The 20,578-nt window shown below is 37.4% G+C and overlaps 2 protein-coding genes across 2 annotated transcripts in view; one reads left to right on the top strand and one right to left on the bottom strand.

Moving 5' to 3' along the window:
- LOC110037372 (probable inactive serine/threonine-protein kinase scy1) overlaps positions 1 to 20,578 on the top strand; it is a 106,181-nt gene that overhangs the window by 13,492 nt on the left and 72,111 nt on the right. Inside the window, exons 4-11 of the mRNA XM_020742005.1 lie at positions 14,811 to 14,883; positions 16,218 to 16,340; positions 18,476 to 18,584; positions 19,261 to 19,340; positions 19,570 to 19,651; positions 19,911 to 20,050; positions 20,127 to 20,237; positions 20,366 to 20,482. Coding sequence (XP_020597664.1) covers positions 14,811 to 14,883; positions 16,218 to 16,340; positions 18,476 to 18,584; positions 19,261 to 19,340; positions 19,570 to 19,651; positions 19,911 to 20,050; positions 20,127 to 20,237; positions 20,366 to 20,482 — 835 coding nt within the window. The remainder of the gene's footprint in view (positions 1 to 14,810; positions 14,884 to 16,217; positions 16,341 to 18,475; positions 18,585 to 19,260; positions 19,341 to 19,569; positions 19,652 to 19,910; positions 20,051 to 20,126; positions 20,238 to 20,365; positions 20,483 to 20,578) is intronic.
- Positions 11,925 to 12,200, bottom strand: LOC110037371 (60S ribosomal protein L38-like). The gene has a single exon (XM_020742004.1). It carries the CDS (start codon positions 12,147 to 12,149, stop codon positions 11,940 to 11,942), a length of 210 nt encoding a protein of 69 aa, XP_020597663.1. The 5' UTR covers positions 12,150 to 12,200; the 3' UTR covers positions 11,925 to 11,939.

Here is a 20,578-nt window from a genome sequence, read left to right as displayed (position 1 = left end):
AAATTTATAGGTTACAACAATGACTCTTCAATATAAGAATAAAACCAGTCAAAACACATAAATGAACAAGGTGAGAGCGACAGGGGTGGACACCGGTTGGACTGCAGGTGTGTTGACTGATTGGTGTGATGCAGTAGCAGTTGGCGGGTTTAAAGAGGGGTGATGCAGGGGTTGGGAGTTATGGCAGAGTTTGGGAGGTTTGGGGAGAGTTGCAGCAGGTCTGGAATGGGGTTGGAGGGAATTAAGGTTAGATCTGGAAGGACTAGAGTGAATTGCGACCGATTTGGAAGTGGGCTAGAGGGAGTTACAACCAGGTCTGGAAGGGTTAGAGATGCGACAACTGGCAGAAAAAGGGAAGTGAGGAATTAGGAGAAGATATACACCACCTCAGGACAAGTTACATTGAAAACACATTTTCGTTGTAAGATACAACTCTAGAAGGATAAAAGGGAACGCTGGAGGCTATTCATGCAAAAATCTCGGCAAAAAGGGAACCCCTAATGACAATATCATAACATATGGGCCCCTCTTTGGCGACAATCTTAACCCAGCCATATAGGCCGACCGATCCCTCACTTCCCTTGGCTGAATCGGTTTGGCTGGGTACAACCGATTCAACCCCCTCTAAGGGAGGCTTGCGTATTTCTCCTGGGGTTGTGGGAGCTTCGACCTTATTCATTGAAGCTTCTGCCAATTTGTTGCCGTTGGAGGTGCTATTGTATCCTCTTGGAGCTGAAGTGACTTATACTGCGGTCCTAGAAACACCTGGATTTCACTGACGACTACACTGTGCCTCAAAGCATTTGAGGATTTTCCTCCACTTACGAGCATATATCATCGATCCGCTCTCCTGGGGGTCCACTATTGAATTGAACTTAGTCGGCGTGTCTTGTATGTACTGCCGAATTCTCTCAAAGTAATCCACGGTCGACTCAACCTGATATGAAGTGAGAGTAATCTGAATCTCCCTGAACAGTGGTGGCCATGGTGGTAAGGTATCAACAGTGATTCCCTGAAATGCTCTCTGTCGTGATGGTTCCTTGTCTAGAGCCATGTTGACCTCATTTTTGAGGTCATTTCTTTTTTCTTAGGGTCTTAGGATCTAGCTCTAGGAGTTTCTATTGACCATCTTAGAAAACTAGAAATTGGTTTTCACAATTTTAGAAATTTAAAAAAAAAAACACTTCCTATTTTCCTGTGATGTCTAACATTTATGGTTCAAAATCATCGTCTTATGTACGAACTGTTAAGGGCTATTGTGTGAAGATTCAAGGAGAAGTTCCCAATAGGACCTCAAGCTCTAGGAAAATCTCCTCACGACTTTATCGCCACATACACACACCAAATGCACAAAATTCACAAAATTACATGAGGTCGGACTTTAATTGAGCCTAAAAGTTGGGTGAAAATGCAAACTTCTTCGGATGATCTCCGACGACAAAATGGACTGCTCCAACGTGTCCTGGATACCAATTTTGGTAGGAAAGGACACCCATATTGCCATTCCGACACGAGAAAATTAGCACGCAAATCGATGAATTCATTAAAATGACCTCCGACGACAAAAATGCCCTCCGACGACAAAACAGACCGCGCCAGCGCGTCCGAAATGTCAAAAATACCTAGAAATGACATCCATATTCGATATGTTACGACGCACGAATAAAACACATTCAATTTTTTATTTTCCAAAATATTAAATACTTTTTATAAACTTTACCCCTAAATTATAATCCCATTAAAACCTAACCCTATTTAGGTTCTCACTCGCAACCTTCACCATCTGTTCGACCCATTCGCGGGTTCGAACAGGTGAAGCACTCGGCTCTCTCTCTCGTCCATGCCCTAGCTTCCATGGTTGATCCACGCGACTTTCCTCTGCCGTTCGAGTATGCGGCGCGCTCTCCTGTCTCTTCCCCTTTTTCATGTGGCAAATTAGCCACTCGACTCTCCAATTGCAGGAGGCGAGCTGGCCGACGTTTCTCCTTTTCGAGGCTATACGTTCTTCTCATTTATGGTGTCGATTCCTTTCTCTCGCTCAATTGGTTGGCTAGGGCGGCAAACATGTGGCTTTTTTCCTTTTCGTTTCTCTGGCTATTAGCTTACTGTGAGGATGGGGGGGGGGGGGGGTGTTAAAAAAAAAAAAAAACTTTTGGAGAGGAGTGACTGTGTTTTTTTTGTGGGAGGCTCTTAGTGAAGAAAACTCTTCTAAAATCTTCTCTAGATCTGTTTCCGCTTGGAGTGTGGAGTGCTCGTGGAGTGCTGTTTACTTTGCAAAAAATCCTCTCTAAGCTATACTTTCGGGTGCTTGTGGCGTGGAGCATTTGTGGTTGCCGTTTTTGGAAGTCTTTAGGAGGAATATTTCGCTTGGAGTGGTTTTCTTGAATCATTCTTATAATTTTATTTTAAATCTGCACTAAAGAGGTATTCTTCTCATCTCCTCTATTCTTGCAATATTTCGGAAGACATTGAAAACATCTATTCTCTCATGAAACATGTGAAAGCAAAGTTTGAGTTTTATTTTTATATTTAAGCATGAATATGTGTTAGAATCAGTGGAAAAATGAAGCATGTATGGAATGCCTTTGTTCTTCTATGCTTGAGACATATGATATGCATGATAAATGAAGATTTGAAAGCTTCAGTTGTTGCTATGTGATGAAGCTTGCTTATATGGAATATGTGCTAGAGATGAAACATTAGTGCTCTTTATTATCATTATTCCTGTTTAGGTAGATGTTAATGCTGAGAAATATTGGCTTTAGAGATTTGTCATACTTATATGTTCCCTGCTATTTGTTCCTTTTAGAAACATGTTGGCATAGTATTCTGAAACATGTGGCACAAAGGAGAATTTTGTTCAGTTATTTTGACCCACTTGTGGGGTTCGGTTTAGCTTTTTTTTGGAAGATAAAAATATGTTGGAAATTTTCTCTGTTTTGGCCCATGTAGTGGTCTCTGTTTTGGCTATGCTGGAATAAATGTTAGTTGAAAAAACTACTCTTTATTTTGGCCCATCTAGTGGTTTCGGTTTGGCTTTTCTTGAGGTGAAACTATGCTGGAAAAATGTGTTCTGTTTTGGCCCATTTTGTGGTCACGGTTTGGCTCTTTTTGGGGTGAAACTTCAATAAAAACGCTTCTCTATTTGCCCCATTTGATATGCTCGGTTTTAGCTTCTTTGGGATTGAATACTAGCTGAAATTATACTTCTATTTTGATCATTTATCAGTTCCAGTTTTGGCTTTATATTAGCTGGAAATATTTTTTTACTTTGACCCACTTGTTGGGTCTGATTTGAGCTCCTTTGAATTAGAGTTTATGCCGGAAATGTGTTTCTATTGAGTGGAAATTTGACTTTGGCTCTTTTGGGAGAAGTCTTGGGCTTGGGTGCGCTTTTACAACTCCCTGTTCCGTTTCTTTTGCTGAGTTTGTTGTGCTTAAGTAATCGTCTGGGTTGCCCCTGTATTGGGCTCCGGTTGCCCTTCCTTGGGCTCGGTTTGGGTTCCTCTCTGGTGATTTATGTTGGCTTACTGTTTGAACTATTCCTTAGACTCAGTTTGACACTTTTGTTGGGCATGGTTTCCTTGGAGGTCTTCTTCTTCTTTGGCCCTACTCGTGGGTTTGTGTTGTGTTGGGTTCCTCCTTGTCATATGTGGCTGTGAGTCTAGCTTGATGGCTTTGGTCTACTGTCCTTGCCATAAGGATGGCTTGGTGGCTTTGGTTTGCTGCCTAAGCTGTGAGCTTCACTTGGTAATTACTGCCTTTATATTGCTCCTCTTCTATTGCCTTACCCGTGAGCTAATTGGATTTTTGGATGTAATCTTTGTTGTCTTACCCGTGGGCTCTCCTCTTCTTGTTGCCTTACCCGTAAGTTCTCCTCTCTTTTGGCTCATACCTGTGAGCTGGATTTGAAGCTTGGCTGTGATTCCTATTGCCTTACCCGTGAGCTCTCCCCTCACTTATTGCCTTACCCGTAAGCTTTAACTTGTGACCTCTTAGTGGAATAAATTGGGCTGGTGGTTGTCTCTTTCTATTGCCTTGGTCATGGATATTTACAAGAAGGATATTTACAAGAATAATATTTACAAGAATAATTTCATTTTAATGAGATATAAAAGAAAAGGGAAAAGAGCTTTTGATTAAAGATGAAGTTGAATGGGATTGATCCAATTATATAAATGTGAGAAAATGATATCCTTCTGGGATTGATTCGAGGACCTTAGGTTTTTTTTTTAAGTCTTTTTTATATGACTTTGAGAATTGTTCTACCATTTTTTTCCTTCGATCTTTTGGGTGGATCATTTCTCCTCTCTCTCATCCCCATTTTTGTTCTTTTCTTTCCTTGCTTCTTGGTTCGGTTCTCTGTGCTTATGTCTGATACATAAGTGCTCATGTATAGCCTTTTGCTATATGTGAAACCATCAAACAAGGTCGCAAGTAGGTCGGTTTTGTTTTAGGCCGTAGGGCGATGATGACAAAGACATGTCGGTGGTAGAACATAATGATATCTCATCCTACAACACCAGGACTCGATTCTGGGACTTGATGAACTGTAGGATGAAAGTATCATTCACCGACATAAGACTAGAGGGGTACCCGTACCTTCTTAGGTTGTTGGTAGTCCTAGACTCAGTGACGTGATCGACTTGTGGACAACCATTTCTTTTTTAAAATTAATAAAATAAATTGATAAGGACAGATACAATATTTATAAAAAAATATTTTCATTATAAAATCAAAATTACAACTTGTCTTTTGTTTGCCTGATATACATATGCATGTTAAAACTTAAGTTTTAAAGATGTGTTACAAATTGGGTTGTCTACTTGTTGATTGCCGATTCAGGGCTAAGGAATACCCTCTTAAGTTAGGTTCAGTAAGATATTCTTCTAGTGGAGTGGTAGACTTTTTACATCCGGGTGACCGAGTAACCTTCGATAACTCTTGAGTACAAATATATATTTGAGCCTAGCCCCGACCCGAGGGCTTGCGGTCCCCTCTTTTCAGATTTTTTTTCGTATGTTTTCTTGGAATTTTGGACAAAACACTCGTGATCTTTTCTTCGGGATTTTCCTGAGATTTTTTATTATTATTTGTCAATTTTTCCGAATCTTTCGTCATGGATTTATTCGTCGATTTTCTCAAAGTTTCCAAACAACTTTTCTTTATACAGTGAATAATAGCTAGCTTAAAGGAGCAGCAGACTTGTCAAATTTACAGGTGTGATTTATCTGGCAGCATTTTTTTATTTATTTTTTAGCATGTTATATTACTTTCTCCGCATGTTATACTTCTCTTTCTGACACGTTATATTATTCTTTCAGCATGCTATACTGCTTTTTCTTTCTACTGTACACTATACTGTTCTTTTCTTTTATACTGCATGTTTAGTTATTTTGATACACACAGTGGTTGTATAGGATTAAAATTAAACCAGGAGGTGCTACTACGAGGAGCTTGGAGCGAACATTGTGGGCAACACGACGAGGAATAACTTCAAGATGGATCTGCAATAGCAAAACACCAAAACATCAACACACATCACATAAACACATTCACATCACCTATCATCCTCTTTAGTTTAAATAACAACCCATAAAATCACCTTTTAGGTTTTTGCACAACTCTGTTGTGCAATTATAAGTCCTAACACTTTAGGATTCCGAGGTTACCGTGCGGTACAGTGTAAATCCTCCTATCTTTTCAGGCTATTTGTACGATTAGATATTATACGAATATAAGCCCTAAATTCTAAATAAATTGCAAGATTGAAATATCAAATAAGCATCACTTCAAAGACATAAAGCCGAACATTAGGATAGTTAGGATATTCTGGGGTTTCTCCTGGATTTGTGATCTCTTATTATTCATTCTTTTGAATTCCTTAAGATAATTGTTCCTATTTTGAGCCATTCTCATTTGATTTTCCAATGTCCAATCGTGTAAATCTAAACATTGAAATTTTGAAGGTAAAACCACCTGATCTTGATCGAGAGTTTTCGAGAGTTTTCTTAAGTGACCCGATCGAGAGTTTTCTTAAGTGACCCTAGTCATTTAAGATATAATTAACTATAGGGGCTTGCCTCTATAGAGAACCTAAAACCCAAATAAAATAAACTCTATCTAATTTTTTATGTTAGGTAGAGGAACTTGTTAGCCTTTTTATAAAATATTTCGCAGCGCAAAATAGATGTCACAAATTCTTTAGTCTAGGTGATTGAATCCTTATTACAAGTGATATATTTATTCTTCGAGATAAGTGTATTACTTGTAGTATTGTATTCAATCATCTAAACTATTTAAAATGTGAGGCTCGTTTGGTCTCACCTATTTTAAAATTAAAATGTTACTTTTAAAAATAAAAAAGGTTATATTCATATTTAAATTATTTTCAAAATCACAAAATCACAACTTTTTCAAATTACAAAGTTAAAATGGCCGACAAGCCAATGTCTTAGTCCTATCATTTCCCGTCGTCACCAAAAGTTCTCCCATTGATACTACTCCACTGACAAGGGCACTTGTGATATTGGGCTTTGACGAAGGGAGAGGGATGATGTGCTTCTCATCCTTAGTGAAAGAACATGTGTTCTTGAATCCATTGTGTTGAGTCATATAGTCTAATTGTCACTGTCTCCCCAACTAGTGGCAAGCATTCATGGGTACCACATCGCACCACACCTGATCTTGTAGCTGACTCCCAATCAAAAGTTCTATTAGGCTCCTTCGATCAATGCTGACCCTATTCTCCTTGAGCCACGTCAGAGAATATGATTGTGAGTGTTTCTGAGTCACGAGGCGTAACTTCTCCACCATCTGTGTAGATGCCTCGTTCCTACTGCTCCCCCATTGATGATTACACTGCATACCTTTCCGCTCACAATGCAACAAATGTAAAATATGTTGTGGCGAAGCCATTGTGGGTCCATCATATTCTCAGTTTGTAGGACACTTCAAATCACGAGCATTTCGCTTTCATCCGGTGGAAGATGATACACCTCTTCCTGTTTCCAGCTATCTTCTCATCACTAACCTCTTCCATTGTGCCCTGCTCAGTGAAAGACGACTCAGCTCGTCGGGCAGTTGGAGGAAATGTGCCCAAGTCTATGGCATCTAAAGCATTTTCTGGCGGGGACTTTAGTACGTGCTGCTCTTCTCGTGCTACTTCTCACTCGGAGTGGGGACTTTAATACGTGCTGCTCTTCTCGTGCTACTTCTCACTCGGAGTGGCTCTGTTCTTATCCGGACCAATTTTCTCAACTCCTTGAGGTGTGCTCCTGTTGGTGTCTTCAATTGTGGGTGACTGCCTGACCGGTGGTGGTTACATGTTCTATTTCTACTGACTCTCTACCTTCAAGGCTAAGGTCTGGACATTTCCTAGTGACCAATATGACTACAACTGCACAACGTCGTTGATAACAGGCTTCAAATCCCTCAGATAATGGGCAACGGTGTGTTCATCTGGCTCAACCAAATCACACCTTATCTGTAACTGTTCAAACTGCATCGTGAACTCATTCATTGATGAGTCTCTTTGCTATAGGTGGAGTTTAAAAAATATATCCTGACTGTAGTGAGGAGGTAGATATTTTCTCTGCATCACTTTTCGCATCTTCTCCCACTTAGTAATCTTTTCATTGTCTTCTCTCTTCGTTTGTCTCTTTAACTTTTCGCTCTTTCTCAATTTGATAGCTGCAAGGTGCACCCTTTTATCTTCTGGCACTTTTTGTAGTAAAATATCCTCTCAACAGATTGCAGTCATTCGATAAGGTCGTCTAGATCCATACCACCATCGAACTCTGGTAGATTCACCTTTATCTTGAAGTCCCTATCTCCTCCATATGCGGCCTCCTCTGATATTGGATTCCAATGCGTTGTGGGCTCCTCTGATATTGTGTCCTCCATATGTGGCTTCCTCTCTCAGCCTCCTCTGATACTCGATGTCAAAGCGTTGTGACCTCTTTTTTTCATAACTGAAATCCTTCTTATGAAAGGGTTTGAAATTCTCATCTTTTTCACCCTGTCGACTTTCCCAGTCACGTTGAGTGTAATTTTCTCATGGGTTTCATCTTCCATGTCCGCAAGCCTCCGCTGAAGTCGACAAATCTCTCGCTGTATCTCTTCACGAGTAGGCTTGAGCGTGTATCTTCTTGGTCGCATGGCTTGTTTAGGGCGGGAGGTGAAAGGTGTAGTAAAATTGATGTGGGGTTGCTGATTTTGAAAATTTGCAAGGGAAAATTAAAGCTAGGTCAAAATGTTTCTATAGTTTGGGAATAGAAAAGAAATTTTTTGGGCGCTGAAGTCGACAAATCTCTCGCTGTACTTTTTCACGAGTAGGCTTGAGCGTGTATCTTCTTGGTCGCATGGCTTGTTTAGGGTCGGGAGGTGAAAGGTGTAGAAAAAATTAATGTGGTGTTGCTGATTTTGAAAATTTGCAGGGGGAAATTAAAGCTAGGTCAAAATTTTTCTATAGGTTGGGAATAGAAAAGAATTTTTTTTGGTGTAAGTGGCTTGGGGGCTTGGCTAGGGGCGGATGTTAGAAATCCTAGGATAGCTAGCTCCGATTCTAAATGATTCTGGAGTTGACCCAAACCACAATAGAAATATAAGTTTTACTATTGAAATTCAAGATTGCAATGACGATTCTTCAAAAGAAGAATAAAACTACACAAAGCACACAAACGATCCTCTACGGTGAGAGCGTAAGGGGTAGACACCGGCTGGACAACAAGTGTGCGGACTGATTAGATGATGCAGTAGTAGTTGGAGGGTTTGGAGAGGGGTTTTGCAGGGGTTGGAAGGGTTGGAGGGAGTTGTGGCAGGTTTGGAATGAGGCTAAAGAGAATTACGATAGATCTGGAAGGGCTGGAGGGAATTACAGTAGATTTCGAAAGACTTGAGGGAATTGTGACCGATCTGAATGGGGGTTGGAGGAAGTTATATCTAGGTCTGGAAGGGTTGGAGAAGCGACAACTACCAGAAAAGGAAAAGTAGGTGAGCTATTAGGGGAAGATACGCATCATCTTGGGATGAGTTACAACCGGAACACGTTCTCTCCATTAGATAAAGCTCTAGAAGAGAAAAGGGGGATGTCGGAGGCTGCCAAAGCCAAAATCTCAGCAAAAACTGAATCCCAATGATAATAACATAACAACTATATAGTAGATAATTAGGAGGGGTTCGACGACAACCCTAACCCAACTAACCATATGGGTCGACCGTCACCTCACTTCCCTTAAATGAAATGGTTTGGTTGGGTACAGCCGGTTCAACCCTCCCTTTAAGAGAGCCCCACGCTACTTATGTTATGCACAAGTAAGCACTTTTTTTCCTTACATCAAATATAACACGGTATGCGGGTACTTATATTGTACCGTGCAAGTACTTACATTATGCAGACAAGCAATTTCCTCTCTGAGCCAAATGCAACACGGTATATGGGTATTTAGATCCTCCGAACAAATAATATACTTATAACTTTGTGCAGTATCGGCGACAAAGGTAATGACCATTTATAGTTTTTTTCTTTCTTCATTTTTTTTTATTTTTTTATTTTTTCAATTTTTTCCTCTTATTTCTTGGCCTCTTTTTTCCCTTCCATTTTTTCTTTTTTTTTAAAATTTTAAATTCTTTCTTTGGGATTTCTCCCTCTCCAGTAGAGAGAGAAAATGAAGAGAGAAAGTAAAGGATGTGATGTTTCTTGGTTAGTGAGAAAGAGAGATGGGGGGAGTGAGAAATGGATAGAGAGAGAAGAGAGAAATTGGTGGGTAGAGAGATGGGATGAGATAGAGAGGCAAAAGAAGGAACGAGAAAGGAGTTGGAAGAAAGTTTCTCTCTCTCCATTAAGTAGATAAAGAGAGGGATAGTGGGCGGTGGTTAGAGCTATCGGGTAAGAGAGAGAATGGTGGTTGGAAGGTGGTTCGACTAAAGAGAAAAAGCGAGGAAGGGATGGTGAGGTGTTTGGAAGGGAAAAAGGGAAGTGGAGGAAAAAGAAGAAGAGGATAAAAAGAGAAAGAAGGAAGAATAAAAAGGAGAGGAAGGAGAAGGGAGGAAAAAAAGAAGGGAAGAGGAAGAAGAATGAGTGAGAAAGGAGGTGTTAGTGTGGCGAGCTTGATTGGTGGTGGTCGTGGCGGCAGGCAGCGATGTGAAGCGGTAACAACATAAGGCAAGGGGGTGGATTGATAGACAACATTGTGCAAGGCATGCAGGTGATGCTAATAAATGAGAAAGGGGGCGAGAGAAAGAGAGATTGAGTGAGAAAGCCTCTCAATATAAGTGGATTTGGATAACTTTTTTCCTTTTAATTTTAATGAACATGAGGACCCTCGTGCCTATGACATGGGCCACACAGATGGAAGGGGCACAATGAGGCATGATTTGAGGGATATTTTGAGGCTTGGATGGAGGCATTTAAATTTCTTTCTTAATTTTTGTGAGAATACACACACACATACATACATCAATTTTTTTTTTTTGTGGCAAATTCAGTTGGTCCAACATATTCATTTTATGTCATTGCCAAGTGCTTTTTTTTTGGTTGCTAGAGGGCGTCAAAGTGCATGTGCTCATCGCACATGCAAACAATTGTGCATTTTGACTTTGCGTGAGTATCCAAACATTATGAATGTTTTTCTTAAATAATTCTGACACTCTAGATGCATAGATTCAAATAGTTTTATGGTCGGGCATTATTTGGGCATCATCAATTGTGATCGAAGAATTTTAACCCTAATTTGCACAATATTTTTTTTTCATAATTTTCTTCTCTCACTGTGTTTGATCGAATCCATAGAGATGGTATCTTCTTGGGAATTTTGCTGCTTTGAACCTCCATTGAATGAACTGATGACGTTTTAATTGGCTTCAACTAGACTTCTTGTCTCAGCATGTGATGTGTTTTAGTTGGTTCAAAGATGTCTCTCATGTTGTTTGGACATTTTGAACTCATTGGTGAATTTCATTTTATTGAATGAGTGACGATGAATTTGTTTTGATTGAGTTCAAGGTTATTTTAACCTGTTGAGCTGCATCACATCTGTCCTCTACTGCTTTCACTATATTTGATCATAATTAAAGTGAAATAATTACAGAGGTCAATAGTATTTTCCATACATTTATGATGGGGGATTTGTGTTGAATTTCTTATGTTCAGCTGCGTGTTCACTCTTCTGGAAGTAATTCAGCAGCATCATCAATTAGCTTCAACCAACCTTTTGGCCGCATATTTTTGAAATAATAACTATTTTAGACTATATGTTTGAGAATGGAACTTGTTGCAGTGGAGTCATTGGGTTGTTGGAGATACATTTTCTTGCTATAAAATGATATATATATATATATATATATATTTGTATTGTGTCAAATTAGAGCAATCATATTTCTTACCCTCTTTCAAGTGTATAAAGAACAATGACCAATCCATAGTTTGGTCCCTAATTTTGTTGTTAGGTTGGGAGGAAACCGACTCTCACTCCAGAGCTCCCATTTCTCTCTCATTTGAGGTCTAACAATCTTGCATTGTTTCCAATCAACTTGACTAAATAGAGGATTTTAATCTGTCACATTAAAATCTCCAATTTCACGTCTAACAAAGTATATTTTTCTATTTATTTGCACTCAACCCAATGAATTATATTCTCACCTATGGAATTGAATGTGACTCTCACAATATTGTAGAAATCATAGCTCTTTTTGGATAATATATTTCTCAACACATAACATTTTAATTTGTCAAATCAAAAAGTAAATGAAGTATATATATATATATTTATATTTATATTTATATTTACTGTCAAAACGTTAGCAGAGTACGTAGTTTCATGCATTTAAAAAAAATAATAGTTCAATTAAGAGTTGAATTTCTTAAGAAAAACTTTTGCAATGCCAATGAACGATTCATCACAAGTAATAGAAAAACAACCATAGTACTACTCTCGCTTTCACAGGTCCTGTACACTCAGACCAGGAGAAAGAGATTGTTTGAGCTTATCAGCCTTCTCAGAATCAAACACGCAGAGCGTGTAAAGATACTTTGCACATCTGACCTTGAACTTCACAACACTTTTGCTCCGTTTAATCTTTACAGAGCGAGCATCCTTCCTTCTAGCTGTGAGAAGGAAATCCTTGATCTCATGGATCTGCTTAGGCATTTCCGAATTCTCCAATGGCCGCTCTTGCTTTGGTACATCTGAAGGCGAGCGACAACTTCAAACCCTATATATATATTTATGGAAGCTCTAGGGCAGATTGTATTGAAATAAAAGAGGATACAAAAAAGTTGTATGATAGGGCCCAATAGATGATGCCCTACTCATACGATACATGATACAAAAATATCCCAACAAAAAGATACGAAGACTCAAAAAAAGAAAACATGCAAAACAAGTGTCTATGGACGAGACAATTTAGACCTGCCTCTTCCTCTGGTTCTTGGAGCGGATCCAGATAGCAAACTCTGAAGTGTTGTTCCATTGTCATGAGTGACCAAGATATCATCCATTAAGTTTCCAAGCTGAACAGTGTCCCCGACCTTCTTCCTTCGTCGATAAGTGTAAACTTGCCATTCTTCTTCTGAAGACTGTTCACTCTGATTCGTAGAAGGAAAGACAGTTGCAACGATGAGTTCCTGAGTTTGCGTAGGACAGTCTTCCAAAACTTGGGAAACACCTGCCCTCTCAATAGGTAGTTCTACAAACTGATTAATTGCAGTAAGATGGCTAGTGTTTGGCTTTAAATCTTCCTCATTAGTATTAGGAGATATCTTTTCCGTCATCTGAATGTGAATGTTCGCTTCATCCCTATCTTCAATCACCTCATAGAGGGGAGCATGAGCACCCTCCACAGTAGGTAGAGCCTGAGAGGGTAGTATGTCCACTCCAGTAGAAGAAGGGGCAGTGACCGAGTCCTGCCTTCCAGGGGCAACCACCCGACTCTCCTCCAACAAATGACCCTTATCAACATTTTCTGAAACAATATCAGTAGACAAACCATTTTGCACCGTATCCATCATGGGCATAGCAGTAGGTATCACTGGCAGTGAGGAAGATGGTATAACCTCCGCAGAAGAAACAGGAGGTGGGGCTACAGCAGACCGAAGATGGTGATGCAATCGATAACAGGATGAAGAGCTATGACCAAACATTCCACAATGAGAGCAGTATTGGGGATGAGGTCCCATCACAATCTTCTGCCAATAACCCTGATGTGGGGAGCCAATCCAAATCTCCCATGGAAAGGGTTGAGTGATGTCGCTCTCTACAAGCACAAGCTTCAGATGGTCTGTTTGTATCAAGCGTGGGAGTATCGAACTTCAGGAGTTTCCCAAAAACAGTGTTTCCCAAAAAAGTTGCCAATGTATAAAGAGTTTCATAATTGAAGAGATGCACCTTGAGTCCTGGAAAATTAACCCAAACTGGGATAATAGGAGATTCCAATTTAGGATCAAAATTCACTATACATTTCTGAATTTTCATAAAGCGATTATCAATTTTGAGAACTTTTTGAGCAAAGAGTTGGGTATAGACTGCGTCATTTGAGAGTTGAATGAAAACGTGATGGCCATCTAGCAAACCAACTTTCTAACTCTTTGTGAGCTTAAGAGAATCGAAATGCTTTATAATAATCTCAAGCTTGGGATTTCCATATGGAAATTTTCCAACAAGAGTATATCTACATGCTGAAGCCAATATACTTGTTTCCTCATCAGTGAGAAATAAAGCGGGTTTGTTATTCTTTCTTCTTAGTATTTTAATAAAGGTATAGCCACCTCCAGATTCATGTGCATCATGAAATTCTTGAGGGAAGAAACAGGAACGGTCGCTTGCTCCGGGAGTAGAACCACCCCCGGAGACAGCCGCTGCATAACTCTGGGCCATTTCCCCAAACCGGAACCAGAAACAGGGAACACAAATCTCGAAAGCAGCGAAAGAGGCCACAGACTGCGACCGGGGAAGAGGGCTGCCGACCGGAATATCGCAGCATAGGTAGCAGACGAGAACGCAGTTTGCAACTTAGGACGAAGGCTCGACCGACGCACTCGAACACAGACGACGGCGGAGAACGACGCAGTCTGCGACTCGACCAAGGACGTGTGAGTCTGCATCCGAAGCCTACGAAACAGTAGCACGACGGGGAAGATGGAGTGAAAGCCGGAGGCTAATGCTCGGTTTCGCCATCGGTTGAAACCCTAGCAGTGGAATTCGTACTAGTAAATATATAAGTTTTAAAATGACATATATATATATATATATATATATATATATATATCATTGGCTAAAGGTAATCATCTATGTATACACCCACTGGATTTTGCAGATAACAGATCTTATATAATATTTCTTTGAGTGCTTGTACAAAAAAATTGCTTTTCAAATAAAGTGAGGGACAGTTCTTTGATTTTGAAGGTTAGTTTCAATATATATTATGATGGATGATACTCGTTTATTTCAATAGTTCATTATGCTCAGCTGTGGATGCACCCATCAAGAAATAATTTACGAGCATCATCAAGTTCAACCAGTCTTCTGCATGCATATTTTGAAATGATTACTTTTTGTGAAATATATTAAGATAAAATGTCTTATTGTGATAACTATTTGAATTGATATTTCTTCGTTGGTATTTGAATTTCTTCCATATTGATCCCTGTAAGATGTGCAATGAATATTCCACTGTGTTTAAACCTTTCATTTTTATAAATTGCTCCTGTTAATTACTTATTCAAAGCTTTCTAAACACAACCTATGAGTGCTTTTTTTATAAATTGTTGTCACTATGGAGATTTCTTATTATCACAAGCTTGAATAATGCAGGGATGAGTATTATGCTTGGGGACTGCATCAGATTGCGAAAGCTGTGAGCTTTTTGAATAATGACTGCAAACTTGTATGAATTTCTTTCCAAGGTTTTCTCATTAAGTTATCTAGTGGTATGGAAAGCTATGGTTTTCATAATCATCTTTGGTTGCTCGAGTTTTTGCTTTTCTTTGTTGAATCCTTCTGGATCTGCTGTTAATTTATCTCTGTTTTCATTTTTGTTGTGCCAAGGTATGCTTAAATAGAGTGTCTGAATATTAGAAAATTACATATCAGGCATGTCAATCAGTATGCCCAGGGTGTCTCAGAGTGTCCTATAATCCAAATGTTTGATATGATTCAACGGTCTTTTAATGCTTCATAACATGCCATATGTTAACCTTGTGAAACTTTTTTAGTCCACTCGACTTGGGAAGTTCGATCTTGATTATATACTTATTTTTTTATATAATGATTACTAGATACTTCAATCTATCACTCGTGTATTTTATTTGATCTTAATCTAATATAAACTTATAATTATCAATTTATTCTTTGAATTTTTCTGTCACGTACTTGGTTTTAATTCTATAAACATTATACACACAGTTGTCATATCTTAGTATATTTCTAAATTAATTGTTGTTTTGATTTAATTATTTAACCTATCATAATGTCTGATACCTTCCATGCAATAGGCGGTTTGGTAGCAAATTTAACCTTAAAATGGATATTTTGGAGCATCATGCCACTTGTAAACTCTTTTTTTTTTCAACTTTTAGAATGTAGAAAAGATTTTGTTGTAACTTGGTGACCTTTTTTGTGAATAATCAGAAAATTTTGTTCACATTGAAACATAATTTTTTGGAGAGTTGGTGACCAATAAATTTTTATTTTATATATGTGAAAATAGAAGGATATAGATAATTTGTCATATGGTCAAAGGAGATTAGAATCATTGTTTCATGTGTAGATTCTATTATAGGAACTAGTGGTCTACTTTCTCATACTAATGTTTATTAATATGTTTTTGTAAGAATTTTTTGAGAAGCCTTTTTGCATATTTATAACAATGTTGATGTCATTGTTGTTATGTTTGTACCCCATAGCAATAGGATGATGAACTAACTCATTTGTCCAATAGATTTTTTTCATTAGTGGCCTAAACACATTTGAGCATTTCTGCATTCAGTGAGAGGATTTTCTTAGTTAGCAGCATAGAAGAGGACCAACAGGTTTTTTGTTCCAAAGCATTCATCACGTGAAGCAGTCTTAAAACATTCCATCAGCATTAATGCTTGAATCTATCGTTGAAATATCCATATCAAAATTTTTATCATTTTTGGCTACCAGCTCTAGTTTTGTTACATGATATCTGCTAATAGACCCTTGCAATGCCTACTTTCAAGAAATAACATCTTTCAGGTGCATGGAAATGTGTGTTTGACGAGCATCGTGGTGACTCAGACATTGGACTGGAAGCTGCATGCATTTGATGTCCTATCTGAATTTGATGGTAGTATTGAAGCACCGAATGAATCAATGCTGGTATGTTGGATCTGCATATTATTTGATTTATTTCTTGAGAAAGAAATCTTAGGCTTCAAAAACTATGAAGCTAATAGAAAAGTGCCATATCGGTGCATTTATTTTTTTTTTTAATAAAACAAGCCACAGTATTGTACTTGTCTACAATGAAGCAATACTGGTATTGTCTACCAGTTGTCGATAAGTTTTTTGTTCTAAGACAGACGGTTTCAATTTTTGTATTAGGCGTATTCTTAAGGATGGTGAATGGTGCCGTGAAAAGGTTAGCCTGCTGCGCTAACAATATTGCAACACCTCTAGCAACCTTATAGCTGGTGCAAGACACATGCTAATTTAAAGAATTACAAAGCAATCGACAAATAAAATTCAGTTAATAATTCAGAACAAATCATACAAAAAAATTCACAATCTAATCAGAACGTAAGATTCTTCGAAATGCATGAAAGTAATTTTGTACTAAAAAAATTCTACTACTAAAATGAAATTTAGAATGCTGACCATGAGTTATGTTTTAATTCGATTAAATGAAGCAAAAGCAAATAATTTGAAATTTGAATTCACTGGTTAGCAACTAGCAAGCACACTAAAGAAATCGTAACATGACTAAAATCAAATAACTTACCTGCAGCTGCAGTATATTGGAAAAAAATGAATAAATTCAAAACGGATTATAGCACTATGAGGGTTACGCACCTTGTACCATGGTACAAGTGATGCAGGGATAACATGCGGCATCTTGAATGCCTTTGTCTCCCATAACCAAAATTGCAGAGATGCCTTCTTATGCCTTCCGGCATGGTGCTTTGTTTTTGTGCTGTCATTAACAAATAAAATCAATATTATTGCAAATTAGTACAACTTAAATATCTAAAAAATAAATAATTTGAATCAATTAAGAGAACCAAATCTTGCACTATACAAATTTTAACTGTTTTTATCAGAAAGAAACATCACTAACTGTGCGTTCATTATGCAAATTGTTCATTATTTGAAGTTAATTTTATGAATTTTTATTATTCATTAATTCTTATTTCGGTTCCTATCAGAAATCTTATCTAATTTACATGTTTTTTTTTCTTATAGCTTCTAACCATCGTATACTTTATGTCTTCCCGTTTTCTTTCCTAGCCCTTAATTCCTCACATTTAATTTATCTACTCGTCAGAGTCCAAATTAATTTTATCTATCTTCTACTCTCTGTAGATGGTACGAAATAGTTACAATTATCAACAAAACTTTAACCAATTTTACAATAAAACATTTTTTCTAGCAATAACCAACAACCAAACAACAAATGACGTACTTCAAAATTACAGGCCAGTTTCCATATCGCAATACCATGTTATCTAATAGAAATAATAACTTAACTAGATAGCACCCTATAAGCATAAGAAGGCCAAAATATGATTTAGGTGGGTTTCAAGTTTTTTTTGGAAGTCGAGCACTGAAACTCGCTACTGTTTTAGGAGATAAAATGATGGAAAGTTGGTTATCAATTAACAATAATTCATTTTCCTTAAACTCAATTTTCTGTTGTATTAATAATACAATAATGTTCTATCATCATACAGCTATTAAATAGGGAGTAGTAGTTATGTAGGAAATAGTAAATAAATTTATGATTGCTTATCGAGGTTTTTTTCATATATTTATATCATCCATCAGGTTTAGCATCACATTACGAGTAAGAATAACATTGCAAAGCAGCATGGTCATTATTAATGTCACGACAGCTTTTTATTAGTTGCAATAACTAATAGAGCATTAATGTTTTTGTGGTCTAGAGAGAGAACTACGGAATATGAACGGTTATGTAGTATTTTAAATCGTTCAATGGTTTTATTTTTTGGGGTTTATATCATCTTTTTTTTGGAAGTTCAACTATTCTTCTTAAGCCTTGTATCACCTCTCTTTTTTTAATTCTTCCTATTTTTTTCGTTGAGAACCTCTAATCATTTTGGTTTTAGTTCTTTGTTTTGACAAACTATACATGGCACCTATATCGAAAGTCCGTTACTTTGAGCATTAGTTCTCTTAGTTGAAATTGCCTGTAAAGGATACCATTTCCTAAGTCACACTGCACCTGCATTGTTTAATCAAAATTTTATTTTTATGCTTTATTTAACTTGATGCAGCAATATGAATGGCTGATTGGGTCTCAATACAAACCCATGGAGCTGGCAAAATCAGATTGGGTTTCAATAAGAAAATCCCCCCCCTGGGCAATTGATTCATGGGGCTTAGGTGAATCGGTTAACACTTGTTAAATTTCAAATTGTTTCAATCTTTTTTACTTCCTCTTCTATTACGGATCTCTGTTGTTCTTCTCTCTCTTTCTATCTATCTGCAGCCAACGAATTAACACCCATAATCAATTATGATGCATATTTGTCATACTATATTTCAATTATGATGCACATTTGTCATTGCCTTTCTATATTTCTTAATGAAATTCCAAACACTGATGGCTGAATTCAGATACATGTGGATTGTGAATATTGCTTATATTATGCATTTTGGCATGCATTTGCTTTTATTTTATCATGATTAACTTGGATGCTAATTCAGCTTATAGTTTTTGTTTTGTTGAGAAATTGTTATTTCGAGGTCTAGTTGTCAATAGTTTCATTTAGAAGTTAATAAATTACTAGACATGGTAGATCATTAGTGGTCCATTTGGTTGATTTATAGCTTGTGACTCATGCTTTTATGTGCTTTATTTGTGCTTTTCAAATGATTATATCTGAAGTGTTTTTGAGGATCCTAAGTTTATATTTTTTGTTATCTTATGATTATTTAGTGATATAACTTGTCATACAGTGCCAGTAGTAGTGAGTTTCTTTGATTTCGCGTGGATCTGCATTGTCCATTTTTATTGTGTTGTAACGAAGACTGACTCTAGAGCTTGCAACTTTGTCAGGCTGCCTGATATATGAACTCTTCTCTGGTATGAAGTTGTCCAAGACTGAGGAACTACGTAATATTGCTTCTATTCCTAAGGTTGGAAACTATGACTAGTTATTATCTATAGGTCTTGTGATATGTATCATTTTTTTTTACTACTGATGCAATAGAATCTGGCCATATTTACATTTGGTTTCTCTAGTGAAATATTATACTGAATTCTGATTGAAAATCTGTTTTTTTTTCAGTTTCTGCACTTATTATTCCTTACATTTGCACTAACCTTTTTGTTTCTATTTTTTGTTCTTTTTCTCATTTTTCTCAGTCCCTTCTACCAGATTATCAGAGATTATTGAGTTCCTCACCATCCAGAAGACTAAATCCCTCCAAGCTTATCGATAACAGCGGTAAAGTTGTTGCTTTATTTTTAAACATGCAGAAATTTTTTAATCTTTTGTTCCAAGTGTCCAAGTGATGGGGTGTTTCTTTCTGCATATTCTGTTTGCTAACCAAGCTTGATTGAGCTGATTTCATCATTCACTTATATGTGACCTTCAAACTGCCGTTATGTTATTATTATTGATAATGATTCTTATTGTATTATTATTATTATTATTTTTGTTTTTTGTTGCAAGAAAATTATTGTAATACTTTCTTATTTTGTAGAGTATTTTCAAAATAAACTGGTGGAAACCATACAGTTCATGGAAATTCTAAACTTAAAGGACAGCGTAGAAAAAGACTCCTTTTTTAGAAAACTTCCTAATTTAGTGGAACAACTCCCACGCCAGATTGTACTTAAAAAGGTCGCCAGTGTCCTTTTTATTTTAGCTTAACATGAGATTATTATAATTCCATGACTTTGTCTTTCTTTGTTTTTAGCTGCTTCCATTGTTAGCTTCTGCTTTAGAATTTGGTTCCGCTGCTGCTCCCGCCTTGACAACCTTATTGAAGATGGGCTCATGGCTTTCTGTAGATGAGTTCAGTGTCAAGGTAATGTAATAGTTATACTTTTCCTTCCATAAAATATTTCTGCCAAGCTGTATTGTTTTATAATTAGGTTTTTTATCATCTTCCTAATTTGAAATACACCAGTTTCAATAAATTGTGTTATTCTATAGGTGTTGCCGAGTATTGTTAAACTATTTGCCTCCCCTGACCGAGCTGTCCGAGTTGGTCTTCTTCAGCACATAGATCAGTTTGGAGAATCACTAACTGCTCAACTTGTTGATGAACAAGTATGTGAACACAAACGTATTTGTAATAGTGACTCTTGGTATTCTAGACTAACTGAATGGAAATCTGATTATCATTTTCTTAATTTCTTCTGCTAG

The sequence above is a fragment of the Phalaenopsis equestris genome, unplaced genomic scaffold (assembly GCF_001263595.1).
Source record: "Phalaenopsis equestris unplaced genomic scaffold, ASM126359v1 Scaffold219108, whole genome shotgun sequence".
NCBI lineage: Eukaryota > Viridiplantae > Streptophyta > Magnoliopsida > Asparagales > Orchidaceae > Phalaenopsis > Phalaenopsis equestris.
Note: the sequence above shows the minus strand (reverse complement) of the source record. Positions and strands in the feature narration are given on the sequence as shown.